The 24,165-nt window shown below is 37.1% G+C and overlaps 7 protein-coding genes across 7 annotated transcripts; 5 read left to right on the top strand and 2 right to left on the bottom strand.

Annotated features, from left to right (window-relative positions):
- Positions 1-7,808: 7,808 nt before the first annotated feature.
- Positions 7,809-8,129, top strand: B0P05DRAFT_449966 (uncharacterized protein; the record flags this gene model as incomplete). Its single annotated transcript, XM_051573871.1, has 1 exon — positions 7,809-8,129. A coding segment is annotated over one exon (321 nt), but the record flags the coding sequence as incomplete, so codon positions are not given.
- Positions 8,130-8,976: 847 nt separating this feature from the next.
- B0P05DRAFT_591342 (uncharacterized protein) lies at positions 8,977-9,656 on the bottom strand (the record flags this gene model as incomplete). The annotated part of the gene is made up of 3 exons (XM_051582900.1): positions 8,977-9,053; positions 9,113-9,295; positions 9,344-9,656. The coding sequence occupies 3 exons, from the start codon at positions 9,654-9,656 to the stop codon at positions 8,977-8,979; spliced, it is 573 nt and encodes a 190-aa protein (XP_051430584.1).
- A 1,222-nt stretch (positions 9,657-10,878) lies between these two features.
- Positions 10,879-11,787, top strand: B0P05DRAFT_560121 (uncharacterized protein). The gene is made up of 4 exons (XM_051580346.1): positions 10,879-11,140; positions 11,186-11,388; positions 11,447-11,643; positions 11,688-11,787. The coding sequence occupies exons 1-4, from the start codon at positions 11,034-11,036 to the stop codon at positions 11,745-11,747; spliced, it is 567 nt and encodes a 188-aa protein (XP_051430583.1). The 5' UTR covers positions 10,879-11,033; the 3' UTR covers positions 11,748-11,787.
- On the top strand, positions 11,728-14,633 carry B0P05DRAFT_560118 (uncharacterized protein). The gene is made up of 6 exons (XM_051580345.1): positions 11,728-11,892; positions 11,937-12,038; positions 12,090-12,131; positions 12,172-13,126; positions 13,173-14,039; positions 14,138-14,633. The coding sequence occupies exons 1-6, from the start codon at positions 11,797-11,799 to the stop codon at positions 14,266-14,268; spliced, it is 2,193 nt and encodes a 730-aa protein (XP_051430582.1). The 5' UTR covers positions 11,728-11,796; the 3' UTR covers positions 14,269-14,633.
- Positions 14,634-15,243: 610 nt separating this feature from the next.
- On the top strand, positions 15,244-17,200 carry B0P05DRAFT_478967 (coth protein-domain-containing protein; the record flags this gene model as incomplete). The annotated part of the gene is made up of 3 exons (XM_051575041.1): positions 15,244-15,438; positions 15,486-15,791; positions 15,842-17,200. 3 exons carry the CDS (start codon positions 15,244-15,246, stop codon positions 17,198-17,200), a joined length of 1,860 nt encoding a protein of 619 aa, XP_051430581.1.
- A 917-nt stretch (positions 17,201-18,117) lies between these two features.
- B0P05DRAFT_478970 (LrgB-like family-domain-containing protein) lies at positions 18,118-19,734 on the top strand (the record flags this gene model as incomplete). The annotated part of the gene is made up of 4 exons (XM_051575042.1): positions 18,118-18,346; positions 18,406-19,202; positions 19,244-19,502; positions 19,544-19,734. 4 exons carry the CDS (start codon positions 18,118-18,120, stop codon positions 19,732-19,734), a joined length of 1,476 nt encoding a protein of 491 aa, XP_051430580.1.
- A 48-nt stretch (positions 19,735-19,782) lies between these two features.
- Positions 19,783-22,526, bottom strand: B0P05DRAFT_478983 (secretory pathway protein Sec39-domain-containing protein; the record flags this gene model as incomplete). The annotated part of the gene is made up of 2 exons (XM_051575043.1): positions 19,783-20,696; positions 20,741-22,526. The coding sequence occupies 2 exons, from the start codon at positions 22,524-22,526 to the stop codon at positions 19,783-19,785; spliced, it is 2,700 nt and encodes an 899-aa protein (XP_051430579.1).
- Positions 22,527-24,165: the final 1,639 nt, after the last annotated feature.

Below are 24,165 nucleotides of genomic sequence, written 5' to 3'. Positions count from 1 at the left end.
TCGCATAAAAACAAACCACAAGTTCACGTCAGCTTTCCATCCGCGCACAAACGGAAAATGCGAACGACTTAATGGTATTCTCAAGGCTATGCTTAGGAAATACGTCAATGGTGCTATTCATATTTGGGACAAGTTTGTAGATACTGCTCTTTTTGTTGCTCGGGTCCGTCACCATCGTTCTACTGGTTATTCTCCCTTCTACTTGGTATATGGCCGTGAACCTTTGCTTCCTGGTGATTATACTCGTCCTTATTTCGATAAGTTGACTTCTAATGACCCAAGGACAATTGCTGAACACACTGCTCGAGAACTTGAGGATATTGGTCAAATCCGCGCCGCCGCTGCCCATCGAATGAAAATAGTATCTGAGTCTGACAAGAGACGTTGGGATGCTGCTATCGAAAAGCTGGAATTCGAGATTGGTGATCATGTCTTACTCAGAAATGAGCAAAAGTATGGTCTGGAATACAACTGGATAGGCCCTTTTGTCATTGTAGATCGAAACGAGGCCAACCATGTTTACAAACTAGAAACTATTGGTGGTGAACCTTACACTTCTTGGGTACATATCGATCGATTAAAAGGTGTCAAGGCTGATTCGATCGATACTCCTTGGTACAATCCCACGGTTTCTCGTGCTGCTTGGCGCTCTGAAATGGGTCTTGACTCAAGGAATAAGGCTACTTCTGACTCGGTTGAACAAGTTGATCAGAGGCGATCAACATTCTCGGGGGGGAATGATGTCGTACCCAAACTTAGATTCAAGCCCAATGTGAAGAAAGCGGCCAGAAGACACCAGCAGGTGCTCGAAGGTTCTGGAAATTATTAGTCAGATGTTTATCTGATTATCATTACCATATCTGACATTCCCCTTATATGGCTACGACTTCAAATACTAGAAGCTTCCACTTGAGTCACAACTCAGACATTATAGATAGTATAAATATAAGTTGCACTCAATGAAATAAACATCATCTTTCAACACAAATATTAAGTATTAGTTACACTCTATAGTAAGTTAAGCCCTACGACTTATTATACGTATCTCTGGTTATACTTTACAAGTTTTATTGGCTTTGCTACTTATTGGATCTATCTACAAAGACGACATTTTTGTCTACGCGTACTTTCTTACAGGGACAGTGTTGAACTTTTGTTAATATGTCTTTGAGGTCTTTGGCAGTAATAATATGTTTATAAATAATAGGTGATGCGTTTATAGTTATGGGAAAAATGATCAAAAGTCTCCTTTTTATTTATTCATTCAATTGTTATATATAATGCGAACAGGCCATGATATTAAAGAGCCGCTGCCTTTTCGAGGCCCGAGAATTCCGGTTCGGCACTACTGGTTTGAAGTGCCGGCGCTTACTTTTACCCTTACTTTTGTATAATTCTTCTTCCACATCACCACCCGCTGCTACAACCAACCCGACATTTTTGTCATGTGTGCATGTTTGTTTTGGTTCGCTTTTTTGTTCTCTTTCGCGGTTTTTCTGGTGATTCTATTATGTTAACAAATCTTCAAATTGGAATGGTACATGTCTCTGATGTTCCTTAAAGTACATACAAAGTTTGGTGAGATTTGGTCTAGGTCTGATGGTACAATGGTGTTCCAAAGATTTCAGCCAATGGTTCTGTCTGTCAGACCCAATCAGATTCGAGTCAAAACCACTGATCGGTGTGTCAATTTTTGGTCTGGGTTTCAATTGTTGTACTTTTTTTTTGGTTCCTTATTTGTCCTACTTCTTCCGTATTTTGTTTCATGATATTTTGCTGTGATTTAATTGTGTATTTTATTTTTTTGTTTATTATATTTGACAGTTCATCTCAGTTTGAATCTGTTGAATTTTATAATTTATTTGTATTAATTGTTCTCCTGTTTGACATTTCAAACGTAATTGCTTTTTGGGCAAGTTTGATCTGTTCTAGATTAATGACAAGCAATTGTCTTTGTAGAAATTTATTCTAAAGAAAGTATAAAAGCTTAAAGAACTTTAGAAGGAATAAAAAAATCAATCAATCTTAAAAAATCGAATTTTCTTATAAATTTTATTTTACATATATCTGTTGTGATGTAAGAGAGAAGATGAAAACAAAGAAGTCGATTAGAACTTGTATAGGTTTATTATCCAAAAATATATATCTAGATTGTTTTCTAGCTCTTCATTCTCTAGGTATTTATACATGAAGAGATGTCGGAGTAAGTAGTAGTAGAGTTCATGCAAATGACTGAGTCTCTATTACCATAGGCTACTTAAACTAATTAAATAATGTAAATTATTGATCTCGGTTATAAGTCTTGATCTATTAAAAGATACATTGTCTTATTTAGTACAAGAGGTTCTTTTATGTCTATTTCTGATGTAAATTGATTATGATATATTTTAGTATGTAAATGAAGACTTATTTAGTGTCAGATCATCATATGCATATATATTCTATATGTTCACAACAATTTTAAATGGAAGCACACTAATCTCATCTAAACATATAGAACAAACAAACTAATTAAATTAGAACAAGGCAATGTCAAAACTCTTTTCCAAAACAACACTCACCAGTACCGGGTGTTAAAAAAGCGCTGAAAGTACTGTCTACTTCTTAAGATGAGTAAGCCTATGAGTCGATGTTATGCAATCATAAGGTTTCAGAGAGTTTAAGCTTCTGGATGTAGGTTGAATTTAGGAGCTGTGGACTTTATCTATAATACAAACGTTTTAAGAGAAGGTGATGGAAAAAAATTGTTTTATTATTTAAGGTCGTCACTATTTTTTGTTACTTCTTCTTGTACGATTAGACTTAGCTGGTTGGCTTTTAGGTTGAGAAGAGGGAAGAGGTAGAGAAGGAGAACAAGGATGACAGTTATTTTCCATTCCGAAAAAATATCTTCTTCAGAATCCTCAAATTCATCACCACAATATAGGTTTGCGTACTCCAAAGAAGGCACCTCACTTTGAAGAGACTCAACACTAACTTGGTTTTCACTGTATAGTTTTGATTCTTGTTAGACATTTTAAAATTTCATTGAATGCATGTTTTGGGTTTATTATACCTGATTCTGGAGTTATTCTCCCTCTCAACAACAGAAGCCTTATTTCTTGCTCTATTATTTCTGTGCTTGTGTGTTTCGAAGAGCAATAGACCGGCTGCCCAGGAATGCTGACATATTTGAAGAGGAAAGCCATGAGTAGCTGCATTGCTTTCAAGCTTAAATGTGTATTTTGTGATTAGAGCAGAAGACACTTCAGACCATAAAGGCAACACAGCTGCTTTGTCATTCTTCTTCAAAGCTTTCAGCAGCTCGAACTCCATTTCATCGTGGGTTTTTCTTGCGGTCGTTTTGAGGATTCCCTAGTCATTCTCATTCGCTTTGTCATCAATTAAAAGATCAGTGATATTTCTTTCTTTCTTAAATAAGTTGACCAGGGCAAGCAAACGCAACCGTGGCGTAACATATCTATGTTTTCCGTGAGAGCCAAATGCTTTTGTTGCTTCCTCAAGTACTCTAAGAATGTCTCGGAAGCCTATCAAGTTTGGATTAAGAGATTTGGCAATGCCGCCTTCTCTTGCTGCATTTTCCAAAAAAATAAAAGTTTATACATATTTTAGAGAAATAGCTTGTTTTTTACTTTATTGAGCTGCTTCAAGAACTTCACAGTTGATCTCATTACTATCACTTTGAGCAAAAGAAAGTGCTGATAGATGCATCAATCCCTTAAGTATTTAAGTCTGTGATTCGATTTTTTGTTCGAGTTGGGAAACTTGTTCTTGCATTTGAGTGATTTTGTAAATAGTCGTTTGGTTCATATTTGTAAGACAGAAAGACAATTGCAAGAAAAACCAAAAAGCTATTTTTTGTTAAAAAAAAACCCTAAACAATTACTAAATATTCAACATAACTCAATATACTCTTTTTAGATGAGTCTCATGTCAAACTCTTAGGAGTGCATCAACGTATTGCATTGTGCAAACCTTTTTTTTTTGTTTTTTATAAGAAACATTATTAGTATTATTGTACTTGTAAAAAAACAAATAAGTAATTTTTCTTGCTCATAAAGCTACTATTATTGTCGCAGTACTTGTCGCCTCATAACTTTTATTGTTGACAAAACGAACAAGTTTGTTCCCCACAAACAATAAAATTAATGATTTTGAATGATATGACTTGCTTTTTAGAAAAATAAAATAAAAGTTGTTGACATTTCGAACAACATTAGCAAAAAAGTTACTTTTTCTGGTTTGTTTTGCGAACAATATTAGTAAAGTCAAACAACTAATTCGCCATAGTGAACATTACTCAGCACTCTGTTGGCAGTTTTGAGATATGTCTCAAGAAAGAGCCGCTCTAATAAACTTTTAGGCAGGATGCCTATCCAAATTAAATTGTCTGATTTTTTTTTTTCAATTTCAACCCTGTAATTTATATACTAGATGTTAAAGACAAGGGTAAAATTGTAAACCATATGTGGCAAATTAACCTCGTGGGGCCTACAAGATATAATGATATTGTTGGTCTCTTATGGAATCAATTATATCGTAAGACATAAAGCGAACAGTTTATTGAAGGCTTATTTCAACAGGTTTTCTTGAAACATACACCAAACGGAAAAATTATTCGCGCATTTCTGAAAAAAAGATGTGCGTACTTTTAAAAAAATAAATCGCACAGAAAAAAAGAAAATTTAGCGTAGTATTTGAAAAAAAATCAGCATATTCAACAGAAAAAAAATGGCGTAGTTTTCCAGCTCTTTTTTTCAACATTTTATTACGAAAATGAATAACATTATTTTTGAAGACGGGTTAGGAAACCAACATGACATTGAAGGAAACGAAGTTGTAGAGTTTGAAATGGAAATTGACAACGAGATGTATCCAGTCGAAAGCGTAACAGACTACGATAGATACACAGATTTAAAGCCTCCCGAGAGAGGGATCGAAAAGAAAGCTGAGTTACCTGCAGAGCTGAAGCAAACACCTGCGAGAACAAAAGCATATAAGCACTACAAGGATGCTGAAAAAGAAAAGCTTTTTTTTCTTTTCGAAGAAAAAGGGATGAGTGTTCGTGCTGCTGCCTTGGCCCTCAACATTAATGTTCGAACAGCACAAGGCTGGGTAGCCAAGAACAACAAAGATCCTCAGGAGTATATCCAAAGGGCTACAGGCAGTGGAAGACCTGTAGGCAGACCGCCCATTTTAACTGATGAGCACAGAGATTTCATGATCGAATGGGCAGACGAGAACACAAATTCCGTTACATTGGACGACATGCTTGACGTATTGACAGAAAAATTTGGCAAACTCGATATCAGCAAAAGCGGTTTCAACAAGTTTGTCAAGGATAAGTGTAAGATTACCTTCAAGCAGGCTCGTTTCCAAGCTTTCGAGAGAAACAGCTCTGAAAAAATCGAAGAGCGCTATCAGTGGGTGAAGAGATGGATGAAAACAGATATGGACTTCACTAGCAACTGTGTGTTCATTGACGAAGCTGCTTTCCATATCAACCTTAAGAGAAATTTTTCTTGGTCCAAAGAAGGCGAGCGTGCGATCGTGAAAGTGCCCAAAACAAGAGCAAAAACTACTACCATTTTGGGTGCCATCTCGCCTTTTGGTGTTGTTAACATTAGTGTAAGAAGACCAAGAGCATTACCCTCATCAAAGAAAAGAAAAGCAGCAGGAGGTTCGAATGCAAAAGTGGTCAGTAACAATGGTACAGTTACTGGACATTACTTCAATTTCATCAGTAGTGTTTTGGATGTCATGGATCGTCATGAGGAATTCCGTGGCCATTATTTGATCATGGACAATGCTCCTATTCATAAGCATCAAGATATTCAGAATCTCATTGAGGGCCGAGGCTATAAGTGCGTGTACCTCCCCCCTTACTCGCCTGAGCTTAATCCCATTGAGCAATTCTGGTCGGTTTGCAAAAGCAAACTCAAGAGGGAACAGCTTTTGGAAGAGGAGACATTGACTTCGAGAATTGCAGATGCTTGCAATAGAATTTTGTACAGTGATCTTAAAGGCTTCTGTAGATACTCTGCTGCCAAATTTGAAGATTGCCTTCAACGCAGACCTATTTAATAAACTCACGCATTTTGCGCATACACAAGCATGCTAATTTTTTTTCAAATACTACGCTAAATTTTCTTTTTTTTCTGTGCGATTTATTTTTTTAAAAGTACGCACATCTTTTTTTCAGAAATGCGCGAATAATTTTTCCGTTTGGTGTAAGGTGGTTCTCATTCCATTTAAAGGATAATGTTTTTGGTCTTTAGTCACTCAACACTCTTGTGCCAATGTTTGAAGCACTTGGTCTTTTGATCATAAAGTATTTTTGGACGAAAGCAAATTGCTAGATGAGTAAAAGACTTAATTTTTCATTTTCATTAAAATTATAAAAAAGGAGAACTTCCCAACGGCAAGGCAACAGTGGGCGTTATTTGTATCGGAAAAACGGTTCTTTGCTGAAGAGCAAAGGAAGGCGCTTTCCCACAGGGATAACGGTGTGCTGCACGCTCCCTCAGTAACAGTGGGCGTTATTTGTATCGGGAAAACGGTGCTTTGCTGAAGAGCAAAGGAAGGCGCTTTCCCACAGGGATAACGGTTTGCTACTTTAAGAGAAGCTGAAGAGAAGTTGCGTTTTAATAAGAAAAAAAAATTCGTCCTTTTATAGTTTTTTTTTTCAGCGGGGGTATGAGCAGCCAATGAAAATACTTCTATGTTGGTCTTTTTTTTCACCTGGTACACACGATTACAATATCCGCTAAGCGGGTCATTAGGGATTAATTTGGTCCTTTTGTCAGACTATAAAAAAAAAAGTTCTTAACCCCCTATTTTAATACTTTTGCTGTGCAAAACAACGCGATCGTTTCGTGTTGGCTTTTTCAAGTTGCTGCGGAAGCCTTAGATAATTATAACACCGATTCCTGGAGAGGTGATGTCATGGCTTCGCGACAAAACGTACTACGTTTTTGTGACAGTATGGCTAATTTGAACTTCAGATCCATTTTTATTGAGGTTAGAGTAGCTGCTGTGTAACTACGCAGAAACTACAAAACAATACAAACGTTCAGCCCAGTCTTAAACTGCGGTGATTATACTGTGTACTGCACAAAAAAAAAAAAAGCGAGAAACGAAAGGAGCTTTTTCTCTTATTTCGCAGTTGAAACTGTTGTTTTACTACATGACAACAATAGACAAAGTTGAACACAGTGCTTGTAAAATCTACATTTCCACACGTACAATATTTTTGGTACTAAACGTTTAATCATAGTTATTTACAAGTGCCTAGAAGAATGTGTCAATAATAAGACCGTAATGTTCTCTGATTTTGTAGTAGCTGCATCTGATGAAATAATAAAAACACGCTCCACTGACTCTATAAGATTACTCAAGCTCATAGACAAGATGGGTTTCAATCGTGGCTAAACAAATGAACATAACTGTCGACTACAAGTATCAAAACTGGCACATCATCGAAAAACGTCTACGGCTAGAAAAATTGCCAACTATCACGTCCACCCCCTCATCAGATGAAATCATATCTGCACCATCGTCATCAAACAATATTATTTCAAGCAGATCAAGCAAGTCAACGCTTGGCATCCCACTTTCGGACGATGATAAGATCGAAATATTAGGATTGTATGATCGTTTGGAGAATTTGCTGATGTGGTGTTTATCCTCTGGTAGATGTGTAGAGAAAGTGATGAGAGACTTTAGCGAGAAGTCCAACTATTTACAGCAAGTACACGAAACACGAAAAAAGCTTTTATCATTGGTAATAAATATGACTTGGTATTAGCCCAGCAAACTCGATGGTGCTTGATCTTGAAGACGATCATTGGTCAAAATGGTTCACAGAACTAGAATTACAAGAGATAAATGCAGCGACAGAACGTCAAAAGAAACACCTGCCTCAAGAAATGAAAAGTTACCTTGATGCTTTACCGGAATCTGACGATATCAACGTACTTTTCAACTACTTAAACGAACAGCAAATAAACCCTAGTGATCATCGTGGGCTTTATTTTCTAAAAACAACACTATTGTACAGTCTTGATTTGTTCAGGATATCCTACTTGCCATTAACTGACCAAGGAGAAAGTGACATAATGCGTAGGATTTGGGTGATAATTGACTGGGCATTTGACGGAAGCAACTTAAAAGTAAGAAGTGAAAAAGGCAGTTTCGCTTCCAAATCGGATAAAAATAAAAAAAGGAAGATTGCGGCTGTCACATCTATGACTAGGCAACGGCCATCTGACATACCTGATCTGCTGATCCATTACGATCGGTATGAATTTTGTTCAGTTGAAGCCTGAAAGATGGAAAGTAACATTACTAAACAAAAGAATGATTCTAGCAAATTAGCAGTGAACTGCAAACAAATGCTTTTGAATTTATCGTATCATGCACCATCGTTGCAACAAGACATATCAATTATTGGAATGGGCATCAGTGGAATGAGATTGACAATATATGAACTTAGTAATCCAAAAGGCATGGTCTGTGTAAACAAAAAGACTGATGAATTGTATTTTCTGGTTCACATAATCGAGTGGAGAAACAAGATGATTAAATTATGTGAGAAATTATGGATAGTTCGATTGGAAACTGAAGAAAGGTTTCGAGCTGTGTGCACTTCGAGTGGAGGATCGGCTCCTTGTACTTTGACACCTTGCTTTCAAAAAGTCAAATAACCACTTTATTTACCAGCTCTATGATATTCCCTGTTTGATAGTTTATATGTATATAACACCATATATGCCATACTCCAACATTATCATCATTTATCGAACTTTTAAAGAAATAATAATAAAACATGTGTATAGATACTTACAGTCTGTCCAGAGAAGATTGTAGTTTTGTGAAAATCAAATGGATTATATTTTAAAAGGGTTCTTTATTATAACATTTAATCATTTGACGCTTGGAATGACTAATAAAACCAACCTAGTCGCTTACACGAACTTAATCACAAGCTTCAGCAATTCTATTGCTTGGCGTTTCATTCTCCAAAAGCTTTGCCTTCTTGCGTGTATGTTTGACTAAATATTGAAACTGCTCTATGAATTTAGTTCTGGAGAATAGGGTGGTAAATATATACATTTATATCCACGAATTTCGATCTTTCGTTGCATAGGAAGTGATTCTTGTATTGTAGCATTATCCATTACCCAGTAATATTCTTTCATTGTTTCATCTCGATCCATAACATCAAATAATTCATTTATAAACTTGATGTAATGTGCTGTCGTTATGCCTTTGGGAGGAGCTTCTACTTCCTCATCTAAATCCATTTCATTTACATCCCGTTTCTAACCTTTGTTTGTTTTACGATTTTTTGTCGTCGATTTACTTCTTGATTTAGGTGGGGGAGGCTTTCTTAATGCAACATGCATCACACCAACAGCTGCGATTGCGCCGATAATGATGTGGGTTGTTGCTCCTTTTTCTGCCCATGCCCAGTTATTTTTCATGTTGATATGAAAGCTGGCTTTATCGATAAAAACGCAGTTCTTCAAGAAATCAAGATCTGTTTTCGCATAAATCTGATACCATTCAAACCGTTTTTCCAAATTCTCAGTATCATTTCGAGCAACTGACTCAAATGTTGCATATTTCACCGTCAAATTGAGAGTTATTTTCATATGATAATGAAGTTGGCTTCTGGAAATGGTCAAACCCTCGAATTGCTTTGTTAAACTCTCTAATACATCATTTACTGTAGCTTAAGGGTTTTCTTCTACGATTTGCGCAACGAATTTACAATGTTCTTCTGTGACCTTGCTTTTTCTATCTAATAACTTACAAGTTTCAGGGCTTACAGGGAGCTCGTTTGTTTCTGTGTACTTTTTCCACCATCTTTGAGCTGTCCTTTCATTGATTCCCATTTCATGTGCAATTTTTGCAGTTTCTCTACTGTTGGTAGACTGCTTCTCGCTATAGCTGTTGTAGGTAGATAATCTAGCGCTATCTTTATTTTTTTTTAGGTTTTACTGCTTTAACTTCAATAGCTGGTTCTGATGATTGCTTTTCGAGGTACTGTTTTTTCGGTGGTTAAACTTCTAAAACAATATTCCTCCTCTCTCATTGAAGACATTGTTTTGTCTATCTTCGTAGAAAAACATGTAATTCATCTTCTTAATGTTAATTAGTAATATCTTTTTAAATTTTAAATGTTATGCGATTTACTTACCAACTCCGAATCATTGCGGTCCGAAACCTCTAGTTCGGTTCGGCTAATGAAGAGGATCAATGATCAACTTTCAAAATGAACTTTGGTCTCCATCAAAAATGGTGTTGATTTGTCCACAAAAAAGGGGTCTCTTAGCAAGTAAGAAGAAAAGTGCTTGTATTTTGAATAGAATATATTGAGGCATCGATATATTCCTCTAATTATGCTAAGACATATATACTCCTGAGAAATTAAATTCTAGATTCTCTACGCCTATTGTTGTGAAGTGCATTACTCGATCAACACTTGACTTCAGCTCTTGAGACCAGAAGAAGATCATAGTTATGATGCTTATTTGATGGAAAAAAATCAATAATGAGTATGACCGCCTTTGGCATCAATCACAACTTGGTATTGGTCGATCATATCGTCGATTACGTATGTAGTAGTAAATGCAATGATTGGAAGCAATTACATAATTGACAAGATAGCGACATTCAACTATCTCCTTGTATCCGAGTAATTACTCTACATAGACTGGTTAATATATATTATTAATTTACTTTTCTTTTATCTCCCTTCTATTCTCTGCTCTTTCTTATAACCTAATGTAAGCATTACTTATGTATCTCATGATCTGCTTAATTTCTAGAATTTAATGTTTTATCTTTTCCACTACGAAACTTTTTTCAATAAATGTATACTATTGTGAAAAGAAATGAAGTGCATAGTTTCGTTTGCATAATTCTAACCTCTAATTGAACATCCGATCATCTTCGATTGTGAGACCCCAATAACGCGATTTATTCTCTTGACTAAGCAAAAAACAATCTCTTTTTTTTTTATCAGAATGTCTTCTTTTCTCTCTCGTACTCTTCTTGTAACTCACCATTTAAATTCTCGGTCTTTTTCTACCATGACTACTGAAAAAGCAACTTTTGCAGCTGGCTGTTTCTGGTAACTATATTATTCTAATGATGCGCAGTGATTAACATAATTAAGGGGTGTTGAACACATCTACAATAAGCATTTCAAACAACTCGATATCAAATGTAAAGTAGGCTACATAGGTGGCGATTTAGAGAATCCTAGCTATCGCCAAGTCTGCTCGGGGAAAACCAACCATGCAGAAGCAGTCCAGATTGATTTCGATCCTAATAAGGTCTCATATGCTTCTCTTGTCGAATTCTTTTACAGAATGCATGGTAATGTCCTGATTGTGTCAACAAGAAAAAAAAATAATAAGCTTATTGTGCATTATAGATCCCACACAAATCAATGCTCAAGGCCCTGATAAAGGCACTCAATACAGATCAGCCATTTTCTATCATTCGCCTGAACAAAAGACAGTGGCTGAACAAGTGACAGTTGAGGTTCAAGAAAAGCATTTCAAGGGTAAGAAGATTGTTACTGAGCTAGTGCCTGCTGGTATCTTTTACGATGCCGAGGACTACCACCAGGTAAGACATAGGACAGTATCAATAAGATAACTGACAGTGTACAGAAATACTTGGAAAAGAACCCTAGTGGCTATGAATGTCCCACTCATTTCTTGCACTGGTAATTGAGTCACATTGTTGAATAAACGTTTCTTTTTTTTTTCTGTACATATAATGAGAACCATCTCTCTTGTCAAGAGACTCAAATGGTCGTTTTCAGGCAATATGAATCCTCATGCTCTTGTTGTGGGCGACATTGATGATGATAATGTAAATGCATAGTCTGATAAAGACAAAGACCAACACGTCTATAGGAAAACGAGTTTGTGATTGGCAATCTCAATGGCGATCTAGCCATGTTCAAAGGACAGTGTGAAGACGGCTTTCCTTCCTATGTCTGTCGAGGACTAGGCACTGTAAGTGAGTTTTACTGAGTTGAGCTATGGGCTAAAAAATGTTGTCTGTAGATCACATGCATAGCTATAGGCAATGTGAGAAACAACGGCAAGGTAGACAACACGGCGTTTGCTGTAGACTAAAGAGTGTTAGAATTCTGTTGTAGTAATCAATGCAGAAGGACATGCTCATATCTTTGATATACCAACAAAACAGAAGGTCAATACAGACCAGCATATCTCTGTAGATGATTATTTGCGAGGAGGACGACGTTCATCCGACACAGCCAGTGTACAAGCGTTTCGGCGGATGATGACAACCGGCAATGTGTCTATGCACACAGAAGATCCTCGGTCTCAACAAGACGCTAAATCAAGCTCACCTATCCATGATCTTGGAAAGCCAAACTTGACACTCAAAGTACCAGTCAATGTGAACAAAATACTGATTGCAGACATAGACAATGATGGACTGAACGAGTTGATTTTAGCCAGAACAGATCGCATATTGCATGCATTTCAACTGCTGCCTTCAGGTACCACGACAGGACACATATACAAAGGAGTCAAGACACCATCTTCTTTGTCTCCTTCTGCATCTTCAGTCAATCTGCAGACAAAGAAGACCAAGGAAGACAGTTTACTGGATAAAAACATGTGGATATTTGATGGTCAAATCAGTAGTTTGTGCGCCACTACACATCCTCATCATCTCAATGAGCCCTTGCTGCTAGTAGCACAACCAGGTAATACGTTTACTATGATCGATAAGGACGGCAAACGGTACAATAGGGACTTTACACCACAAAAGAGCCGCACATTAGCCCAACAGATCTCTCCTCCACCTTCTTCCATCCAAGACGAATACATTGTGTCAAAGCAAGAAGGCCAGGAAATCATAGAGGATCCTTCTATAAATGATGATGGTAGAGAATTGAACTTTAAGAGATCGAATTATGTAGTCAGAAACTGGCCTGCGCATGTTGCACACCATAACGACGAGGAAGCAGTAGAGAGTGGTGCAGTAGCTACAGAGATTGTGATGGGCAAAAGACACTTGTTAGGAGATACGTATTCCAGTAGCGAAGTCGGAATGCTTAGTATGGATGGTGAGTACCTTGCTGTGTTGATGATAGATACTGAATGGCCTTCTAGGCAAATTCTCTATTTATGATCTCAAGACAGAGACTATCTCTCAAAAAGACTTGTATGTCACCCATAAACTGTTTAGTTTGGCGACTTTGGACGTTTCTTCATTACCACAGCAAGTTAATTATACTAAGCCTAGTGGAATACAAACACCTATGAGCAGTACTTCTCATTTACGCTTTTCTACAACACCACACAAAGGATCCCTCAATTCTAGGTCATCTTCATTTACAGGTTCTAGACGCAACAGCAAGCACGTAGAAGAGCATACCTCAGAAGAAGAGGAAGAAGAAGATAGTGACTATGAAAGTGAAGCATGGAGTGAAAACGGCAGTGAGTTAGAAGATGAGCCAGGTTGTGATTTGTTTGTTGCCTGTGCCTGGAATGGAGTGACTTATCTGATTGACTGGAGCAAAAAAGAAGAAGAAAAGATCAAGTATCAATTGGTCAAGTTTGCATTTGAAGGACGCGTTTGTGCATTTACTGCTGGTCTTTATTCTGTTGAAAACTATGTTAATGTGCCGTGTTTGTTCTATGTAGATTTTGAGGATCAGATCTATGTCTATTACGATGTCCGTATTACTCCAGGACCAGTGACAGGGTTTATTGATACTATTGATGATGATGTAGAAGAAGCACTGGATAGAATCATAGGCATTGAAAGTGGTATTGAAGCACTTTTAGAGCAAAAACAGCAACAACAACATCCTCATGAAAAGATAGACTTGGGTGATGGATGGCAAGGCATTGCTGAAGAAGAAGAAGAAGAAGAAGAAGAAGAAGAAGAAGAAGAAAAAGAAGAAGAAGAAGGTTATGAAGCGTCCCAGTTTACTACAGACAGAGAAGGTGATATCTCAGATACAGATCCTCTTAGTAAGTATAGCATGATGTATGTGTGTGTGTGTGTGTGTGTGTGTGTGTGTGTGTGTGTGTGTGTGTGTGTGTGTGTGATAACTGACTGGTGTATCAAGATCTTGCAGAGTTCATTCACGAGTGCTTATATGGATTCCATGACATGAAAGAGAGAATGGAAAGCGAAATACTCAAGGTGAAAAAAAAAATAGCTTTTTGTGGTGATGATAGCTTATACTTTGTTACATAGTTTGAACAAGATCATCTTTCAAACAGGCTTCCACCAGGAGGAGATGTAAGACGCCTATCAGATTTGAACATCAGCCTAGAACCACCTTCATTAGACGAAGACATACTGTTAGACATTGGTTCAGGCATATTGAATAGAGACAAAATACACCAAGCAGAGGAGGAAGAAGAAGAAGAAGAAGAAGAAGAGGAAGAAAGTCATCGTCTGTATCCAGTCAATAGTCAGATTAGCGAAGAATCCTCTGAAAGCTATGACAATGATACGCACATTGTGTCATGGATTGAAGGTTCGCTTATGAATTCATCAATGTTTAATAAAGAAGGCAATGAGAATGACAATCATTCATTGTCTAGTGATTTTTGATACATAATCGTGTAGCACTGAGCGGATATTTCACTCCACGATGAAGCATTTTGACACTGAATGGTAACACAAATGGACCCGTATACCTCGGCTGGTATTTGCGATCGCGTGGTGTCATACAGCTGTTAGTTTAATTTCCGATAGAGCGCTTTAAAAATACAATTGATTTACTCATCTTTACGCTCTATTTGTTTGATAAACTATGCTGAATTGTTCAAAAGAAACTAAACGAGAATTTCAAAAGTGCGGCCTTTGTTTATAAAAATAACAAAGTGTAACCGCGGCTTCCGTTTTATTTTTATTGGTGGATTAACTCACATTGTTGGTCAATACATTGAATTGTTATACTGCATAGAGTAAAACAACTTCGCCTATTTTCGGATTGTAATTGTAGAAAGAAAATTCCGAGAATATAGCATCTCCTTTTTATGTAATGTGTCTCCGAAATAATAAAGAAGTCTTTAAATTCCTGATAAATAGAGACTTCTAGAGTCTTTACAATCTATTTTTTTCTTTTACGTAATGCAAAGGACAAGTATATAAAAAGATAGACAGATTTCAATTCCTTTTGCTTTTTTTCTTTTCTTTTCTCCAATTCCACGGAAAAATAAAATGAAATCTCTTACTTTTATTGCCGTTGCAGTCCTGACTGCAGTCAATGCTGCTACATTTAAGCTAATTGCACCTGATGCTGCTAAGGATGTTCATGTTAGCATTTCAGGTCAATTGACTGCTTTGTCTGCTCAAGATCCTGATGTTCCTTACTTTATTGGTGAAGCTGATATTGAAGAAGGTGGAACTTATCAGGTAAATCGATGATTTGTATGGTAAAATAAAAATAACATCTTTTGTAGTATGTGGTGGACGGAAAAACTGAAGAATTTAATCGTACTTTTGATAATGGAAATTCTACTCTCAACGAATTCTTTGAGCGTGAAGTAACTTATGCTACAGACATTCCAGAATTACCTACCATTCTTACTGAAGGTGCTTGGGATAAAGGATCAACAAGTCATCCTATCTGGGACAGCAATTACATTCCTACTATCTTCATCAATGGTGTTGAGGAAGAAATGAACGATTTGATTGAAAACATTCCCAAGTCTACTTATAAAGTCAAGATTACCTTTATCAGTCCTAAAGATGTTACTACCATTGAAGTAAGTTTCTAAAAAATATAGTGTATGTTTATTGATCTCATACACATTAGAACTGTACACTTGGCCTGCACAAACCTGGTAAAAAAAACAACGACGCTAAACAGTCCTGGGTCTGGACACTTCCTGAAGGTGAATTCTATGCTGACCGTAACTGGTTCAAGATCAGACATCAAGAAGAAGATCCTACTCAACTTCGTGAAAAGCTTTATGCTGATCTTGCTCGTCAAATGGGTACTTATGCCAACATGGCTAATTTGGTACGTTTCTTTATCAATGGAGAGGCTATGGGTACATTCAACTTGCTTGATGATGTGATCATGTACTCTTACATTAATGCCATGTTCTATAATGGTAATCCTCCTAAGCAAATGGGTGGTCTTCTTGATGGTGCCTCTGGTGCTGACTTCAATCCTCAATCTGGCTACGATAATTTCATTCCTAATGTCGAGTCCCCTCTTCATCAAGATGCCATTAGTCCCTTTGCTGAAGCATTTGCAGATGTTGATTTCACCAATGACGAACAAGTGAAAGCTATTGGAGAATACTTTGACTACGATCAATTCCTTCGTTTCATGGTGATCGAATTCCTTACAGCTGATTGGGATGGTTACTGGATGGAACAGACCAATGATGGTGCTTATGTCGATCTAAACAACAACAAATTGTATTATCTTGCTCAAGACTTTGACGGTACTTTTGGTGTCAATATTGGTTATGGTAGAGAGTTTGTCAATGTGTCTTACAAGGAATATCCCCAACGATTCCCTCAAGGTTACTTGATCAATAAGTTCCTCACAAACCCTACTATGCAAGCCACTTTTGAAAGCTATTTGAAGGAAGCTACCACTACACTCTTTAGTACAGCTGTTCTTCTCCCCTATGTTACTGCTCGCCACAGATTCATGTATCCTGATCTTGTTTGGGATCGTTCTATTGTACAAAGATCACCTGGGAGAATCTTTGGTTGGACTGCTGAACAAACAACCCAAAACTTATATGAGCGTGTTACTGCTTCTGGTGAGCATTCCGGTGGTGCTGATTGGGGTCTTTTACAATGGGTTGCTACTAAAGAACAAGCTGTTGCTCAAGACCTTGGTTTTACTGCTAACAGTGTTCCAGTTGAAGAACAAAATGTGGTGGACGAACTCAACAAAAAGCCTGAGCCCAAGAAGGTGGAACAAAGTGTGGCTAGTCAATCTGCTGCTGCTGATAAGCCTGCAGCATCCTCTAGTACCAACAAGGAAATCAAGCAAGACGATAGAATTCATGCTGCTTCGATAGATAAGATTAAAGAAGCTTCTGTCCAAGAAGAAGCTATCAACAATACATCAGATGCCACCTTAGGAAAAACTTTGCCTCAAATTCTATCTATGGTTGCTATTGTTGGTACTATTTTTGCTCTTTTCTAGATTCATTATTCCATTAATTATTACTTTACAACCAAATTATATTTATACATTAACTTCCCCCTCTTCTCCTTCCTATAAAATAAATCATTCTCTTTGGTTTGTATAAATAACAAAACAATTCTAGTTCAAACTATTGTGCTAACAGTTCAACTCATTCCAATCTATCATGCCTTTCTTGCCTGTGCATCTCATTCCAGTTATCACCTGATAATTGAAGAAGAATGTTATTCCTCAAGTAGCATATAAATCATTATTCGAGAAAAAAACTTATGCATTGAATGATAAATGGTCTATACATGAAAGAAGAAACACAAAATAAAAGGGATAGATGTACTCTATCTCTTATGTTGAAAGATTTTCAATTGGCTGATCGATAAACTGTTGTGACTCAACCTTGCAGTAACATTTAGCCGTTTCACCTGTCAATTGAAAAAAAATAAGCACAGGCAGTGAATTGTTTGTATTGATTGTTTGTATTGATTGTCGATATTTCATTGGAGTTACAAGGTCTTCTATTAATTTAATACAACAGCAGACATAGTCTGTTATAATTATATAGATGTTTTTTGATAAAAAAAGAACAAGGAGGATGCCGTATCAGCGAATTCTCTGCTGACTTCCTAATTTGGACTCCGGGATACGAATGTCAGTTTAAAAAAATCTTTCTTTCGAGATTAGTGCTTCTTCTTTCTTTTCATTAGGTCAGCATGCAAAAGCATTACATTAACCAACTGAACGAGAAATCGAATCAGCTGAAAGATACAGCACAAAAAATGCTACGAGAACAGGTGTATTACGTCAAAACCTTACCTAGTATAAAGCAAGACATGATTCGCTGGACTGCCAATGTGTTATATTTTGGTATCGGACTCATGTACAATTGGGCAGTCTACGCTGTTCTTCAACAAATGCCGCATATGCAAAAGTTTCCATCTAATGTGGCTGGCATGATTGTTCTGTTTTTTTTACTCATGTGTGCAAATACAGTCTCGCCTCGACTGACGGATAGATTCGTGCAATTTCTAGATCCATATTCATCATTTGCTTTGCGAAGTATGAATATCATGTTTGTGCCTGCCTTTGTTGGTATTGTAAGCAATCCTCCAGTGAGCGGGCCTGAACTGGGAAGAATGATATGTGTCTTTAGTACGTTGATTTTTTTTTGATTTAGACATGTAGTTAATCTTTTTTTTTTTTTGAAATAGTTGTTGGTTATCTTGTCGCTTTCTTTTTATGCACTTTTCTAGTACGATTTTTTCGTTTAATTTTGTTCTTTCCATTGCAAAAAACACTCTTGTTTGCGTCAAATGAAAAGACGAAAATACATCATAATCAAAGTTTAGCCGAAGAAGAAGTAGCCATTGAGACCAGTATGATACATCAACAACAATCCATCATTGCTATTCCTTCTGCAGCTCGTCATTCAGATGATATAGACAGAGCTTCCTGTTCTCGAACTTTGACTGGCGAGCCTTTGCAAGGCATTGTACACAACGCAAGCAACGCCAACAGTATTTTTGAAGACTCAGGTGAACAAAGATACGGGCCATTACATCACTTTGCCATTTGGTGTATGGAACAGTCTTGCTTTGATGATTTGACGTTTTTCATCCTCTTTTGTATCTGTGCCTTCATCTTTTTACCTCTTCCTTACGATAGCCCAGCAATGCCCTTCTTTCGCCTCTTTTTGTATTTCTTTATGACCATTCTATTATTTTCTCTTTCTTGTCGATTGCCTAGCAAAGTTCGGATGGTTATTCACCCAATTATATTGACTTCTGCTTGCGTTATGGCTGGTATTGCTTATTTTGAGCGGACCAAAGGTTTTGATATAAGACATGGTGTGTATTTGTACAAGGCAGGCATCACATTTGTCTCACTTGTTGAAAAGACAAATGTTGGTTGGCCTGGAGGTGGTGATATATTATCGACTGCTATGGACGTCTCCATCATTTCTCTCGCCTTCAATGTCTATAAAAGTAGGCCCAGTTCGCTTCGAGAGGTAAATACACTGAAGAGACATGCATATGCTAATGTGTATAGTGGGCTGTTATTTTTATGTCCATTGCACCTATAGCTTTCTTAGTCATGTTTGTCACACCTTTGTTTGCTCATGCTATTGGATGTAGTCCAGATAATAGTCTTGTTTGGTCTTCAAGGTCTGTTACAACTGCCATTGGTATTGTGATAGCCAAAGTGCTAGATGCTAATACAAGTATTGTCACTTGTATTATTATCTTCACTGGCATTTGCGGTCCTCTTCTAGGTCCTTTCCTATTCAGATTGGCGCGTGTGAGTGATGGTAAGCAGCATTATTTTTGATAGATAGCTCATTCAATACAGATGATTACATGACTATCGGTATCACTATGGGTTCTAGTTCTCATGGTGTAGGTACTGCCTATCTTATCAGTAAGAACTCAAGAGCAAGCGGTATGGCTTCTTTAGCTTTTGCTATCTTTGGTACTATTGGCGTTATTGTCGCTTCTATTCCAACACTTTCTGATACACTTCGACATTTAGCAGGATTCTAAACTAAAAATACCCTCTTTTTGTATAAACAATGTATACCAGACTAATTTTTATTGAAATAACCATCCACCCACTGCATTACGAAGAATATCTCGTTTTCGTTTACTACCATTTGGTTCATGTTCACCACTAGTTAATAGATCACCCAAGCTCCATTGCTTTGTTGCATTCTGTAATAAACCTTGCCATCCTTTGGCTTCATCATGTTTTGAATTGGAATTATCAGCACTTAGCTGTGCCAGACTAATTTGATCTGGCTTGTCTTGATCCAGTTTACGCCATACAGCTAAAACATCACGGATGTTCTCAGGTGGGCTTAATGTCATGGCCATCGAGAGCACATCCAACCTTCTATTTACATCGTCAAAGGCTTCTATTTTGCCCAAATTGAGGCAGATCTGCCATGCATTCTGATTCACTTGATCATGGTAATTCTTTGGTTTTCCAGTCTTTGCGTTTTGAGCAGCATCTACAGCAATTTGACATAGCTTGTAAGACTCAAGATAGTCTTCCTCTACAAGTGCAGCACTTGCCATTAATGTGAGAGCTTTTACTTTAGCCAACAAGTCTTCACCATAACCGAGTTTAGACGCAAGTGTCAACACTTGCTCATGACGACGATACATGTCTCGCTTGGTATGAATCAGCTTGGATATCAGTTCAAGTCGATCTTTGGATTGTCTGATCTGAATTGGCATGAGTGTCATCCCAGGCCGATCTTGCACCTTGTAGTCAGTAATAAGAGCATGCGTGGCTTCCACAAGATCCATTTCTTTTTTGATTTCCGTTGTAGGTGGTAAAATCAACAAACAATCCCAAGCTTGTTTTAAGCTACCAGAATTCATATTGCCTACTGTTGCATTGTCAAAGAATTCTCGTTCAGCATCAATCACTAATTGTTCTGCTTTGGTAATATCCATCAGTTTCTTAGAACCCAAAAGTAATTCTTTGGCCAATTTGAACCCTATCAAGCCATTAGGTATGAATCAAACCCAACACATAACTTACGACCACATCGTAACAAAGAGCTGAAAAAGATCTCGAGAATTTCAGCAGGATCTAATTTACCAAAAATGCCTTGACCATTGTCATTTAGTCGAAGCATATCATCTAAAAGTTCTCTCCAGTCATCGTCACGATCAAATAAGATGGCACCTGTTTCGACACCACCTGCAGCTCTTGAAGACATGCGAATACACAATTGTCTTTGAGCATCGACTGATTGATCACGCAAGAACCAAGCAAGAGGCACGCTTGCATGATATCTAGCCAGCACTTCTGCAGACCCTAAGTGATTTTGAAGTGTGTCCATCATTTGAGTCAAGCCAAATGGACCAACAGACTGGAGTTTAAAGAACAAATCAAGAGCAGAGGAAGAATCCACCAAGGTACTTATGTCTGTGGGCTCATCCAGTCTTTCTGAAATGTCATTGAATATAGGTAGGCATTCAAACAATCGGACTAAACAGTCCATAGGTCCATCACCAGAATACACAATGGCAAGCACAAGTCGAGAAAGGCCAAGATCATCCTTGATAATTCTATCTTCTAAGGGTACTGTTGGTTTGGACATCTCAAGTACAGCACAACACCAATCTAAATGCTGATCTACTACTTTGGAACTGAGTAGCCATCGACAGAGTACATATTCGTGATCTTGTCTATCCTTCGATACTTCAATCCAAGGCAATGCTAGTCGAAGCATATCATCTATGATTGTTGCTGCATTTGTGTTGCTTAACAAGCCTTCTAATACTTGATAACTAGATAGTTTGTTGAACTCCTCTAGGTTCACAAAACTGTCTTCACGTAATGACCCATAGACGTATTTACAAAGCCATTCATATTCTGCTACTTGCGATTCAATGCCTGTGACGCCCATGACTTGAGCATATCGAATGATTTCTAATGCATGGCTACTTAAACCAATACGATCAGCAGCATGAGCACGCTCCATATACCAATCGACAATGACTTTGGATGAAGTAGGATACTCTATGCTTGGAATGACATTTTGCAATTTGCTTAAATAGTCTTGTTGTTCTTGTACCTCTAAGCTGATCATTTGTTTGACCCACTCTTGTTCTACTGGATCTTGATCCTTTCGCCATGGTTCTTCAAGCCAACGATCTTCATGATCATATGTGACATGAGGCAAATCAAATCTGCTTGGGTCTGTCGTTTCTGGAATTTGAGATAAAATAAACAAACGCTGTAAGAGCACTTCAGAGCCATGATGCATAAAAATAGCATCTAGAGCAACATGGTTTTCTGATCTAGCGTATTCAATGGCTTTGGCTATCAAGTTACTGTCTCTAAATTCAACATAAGCTATAGCAAAATCCTGCTGCTGTTGTTGTTGTTGTTCCTGACTTGCCCAAATCTTTGAAAATGTTTCGAAACGATCTAAATATTGCAAGAAATAAAGTCGGCTTCGAAGCCAAGTTTTATCCGCTGGTGATAAAGCTGTATCTTGCTTTAGTGTAGCAAGAATTGGCTCTGTGAGTTTATTGACACGTGTCTGACCTAGTTTCAAGATGTTTTTCTGTACTTGAGGCTGGTTAGCACAGACCTCAAGACACTCGCCAATAACCCAAGCGTGGTCTTGAACAAGTGCGAGGAGTTCAATATCTTTGACTTGGAGTTGTAAACCGCGTGTTTGTTTCTGTTTTGTCCAGTGAGCTTTGTAGGCAAGATCTTTGTCGAGTTCAAGCTCATCAGCGAGGTCTATAGCTGCTTGAAAGTTGGCTTGTTCAAGGTGAATGAGGAAATCTCGATATGTAGGTTGTTCCATCTTGAGACCAAAGAAAAAATAAACAGAAAAATTACATGCTGATGTTTGTGTTGAAAAGCAGCATTAGCACTGATTGGATAATTAACATTGCTTTTGCTTGAATAAGCCAATTTACTTGGAATTGAGGCATGAAAGACATAACTGTCAAATCAACCAGTATATCCTATGTAAAAAAAACATTCAATTTGCAAGTAATATATTGATGTTATCTCATAAATAATTCTCTGTTATTTGATCTGATTAAAGCCGCGGCTCACATACTTTAATAGCTCTATTTCTTAGAAGGTAAAGAACATTCTTTTTGCTACATAAATACTCTCAATGCTCATTTGAAATGGCTTGAATTACAGTGAAAGTGTGCTTAATGGCAATTATTCATTGCTATTAATTACTGCTGTTTTTTACAAAAGCATAGAAAGGACTGTATTCTAATCGTTCTGTAAGCTATTTTTCTAGTCTAGAAAGTCATATTAATGAGAAGAAAGAGTTCTGTGTTGAGATAAGCAAAAAAAAGTAGCTAATAATAGCGTTACCATCATAACCTCTCAGCAAAAATCAAATTCTAAAAATTAAGCAGAGCATGAGATACATAAGTACTATATACATATATATTGTTACTTACATTAAATTATAAGAAAGAGTAGAGAATAGAAGGGAGATATTAGCTAGTTATGTAAAATACTTATACGGATATGAGGAGCTAGTTGAATATCACTATCTTGTCAACTGCATAATTGCTTCAAATCATTACATTCATACTACTACATGCTTAATCGATAATATGACCAACCAATATCAAGCTATGATTGATGCCAAAAGCTATATCACCAAGTACTGATTTTTTTTACTTACATTATCTTGAAATAAACATCTCAGCAAATTACCCACAAGAAACTGAGCGCGTTTAGGTATCATCTCGGCATATTATAGAACTCTTGGATTATGATACCTTTGTTGTTGAGCTCGAATGACAAAAAGACTGGGCTAATTTTTATTTCGGGCCAGTGTATAACAAACCAAGCAATTCACTCTAAGGTGCTAGATTCAAACACCGACCTTTTTCTTTGATTCGGATTTGACGATTTAAATGAAATCTTTGAATTTTTCGAACACAAAATTGTCTAAGAGTGTGCAAAAACAAAAAGCTATTAAAAAGTTGTGATAACAAGAGTTGTAGATATTGACAAGGCTCATCGAATGGTGTAGAGAAAACGGTATTGTTACGGTCCGGATATTGTAAAATTTTTGAAAACCAACTATTTCAGTTTTTGAATCCTAGCGTCCATTTTTTATAAGGCTTTTGCAAATCCAACACTTTCAGCATATTTTACAACCTCAGACAAGCCTTTCGTACTAGAATATACTGTACTTCCAATGGCTCTATCGCTCACAAATTGTAATTTTGTGAAAACCGAAAAAATTGTCGAGGTATGGTAAGCACTTTTTTACAAAAACATGACATTTTCAAAATTCGTCATGTTTTTGCATAAAAATACTCTAGAATGCGTAATTTAATAGGGGGAACTCAAAAGAAGTAAATCTGAGGCAATTTTGAGGTCGTTTTGCGGCTAAAACTGAATTCATTTTACGGACTCTTTATGCAGTAAATTTCTACTTCTGGTAAGCCTATGCATTCAAG

The sequence above is a fragment of the Gilbertella persicaria genome, assembly GCF_025201335.1.
Source record: "Gilbertella persicaria strain CBS 190.32 chromosome Unknown B0P05scaffold_56, whole genome shotgun sequence".
Lineage (NCBI taxonomy): Eukaryota > Fungi > Mucoromycota > Mucoromycetes > Mucorales > Choanephoraceae > Gilbertella > Gilbertella persicaria.
Note: the sequence above shows the minus strand (reverse complement) of the source record. Positions and strands in the feature narration are given on the sequence as shown.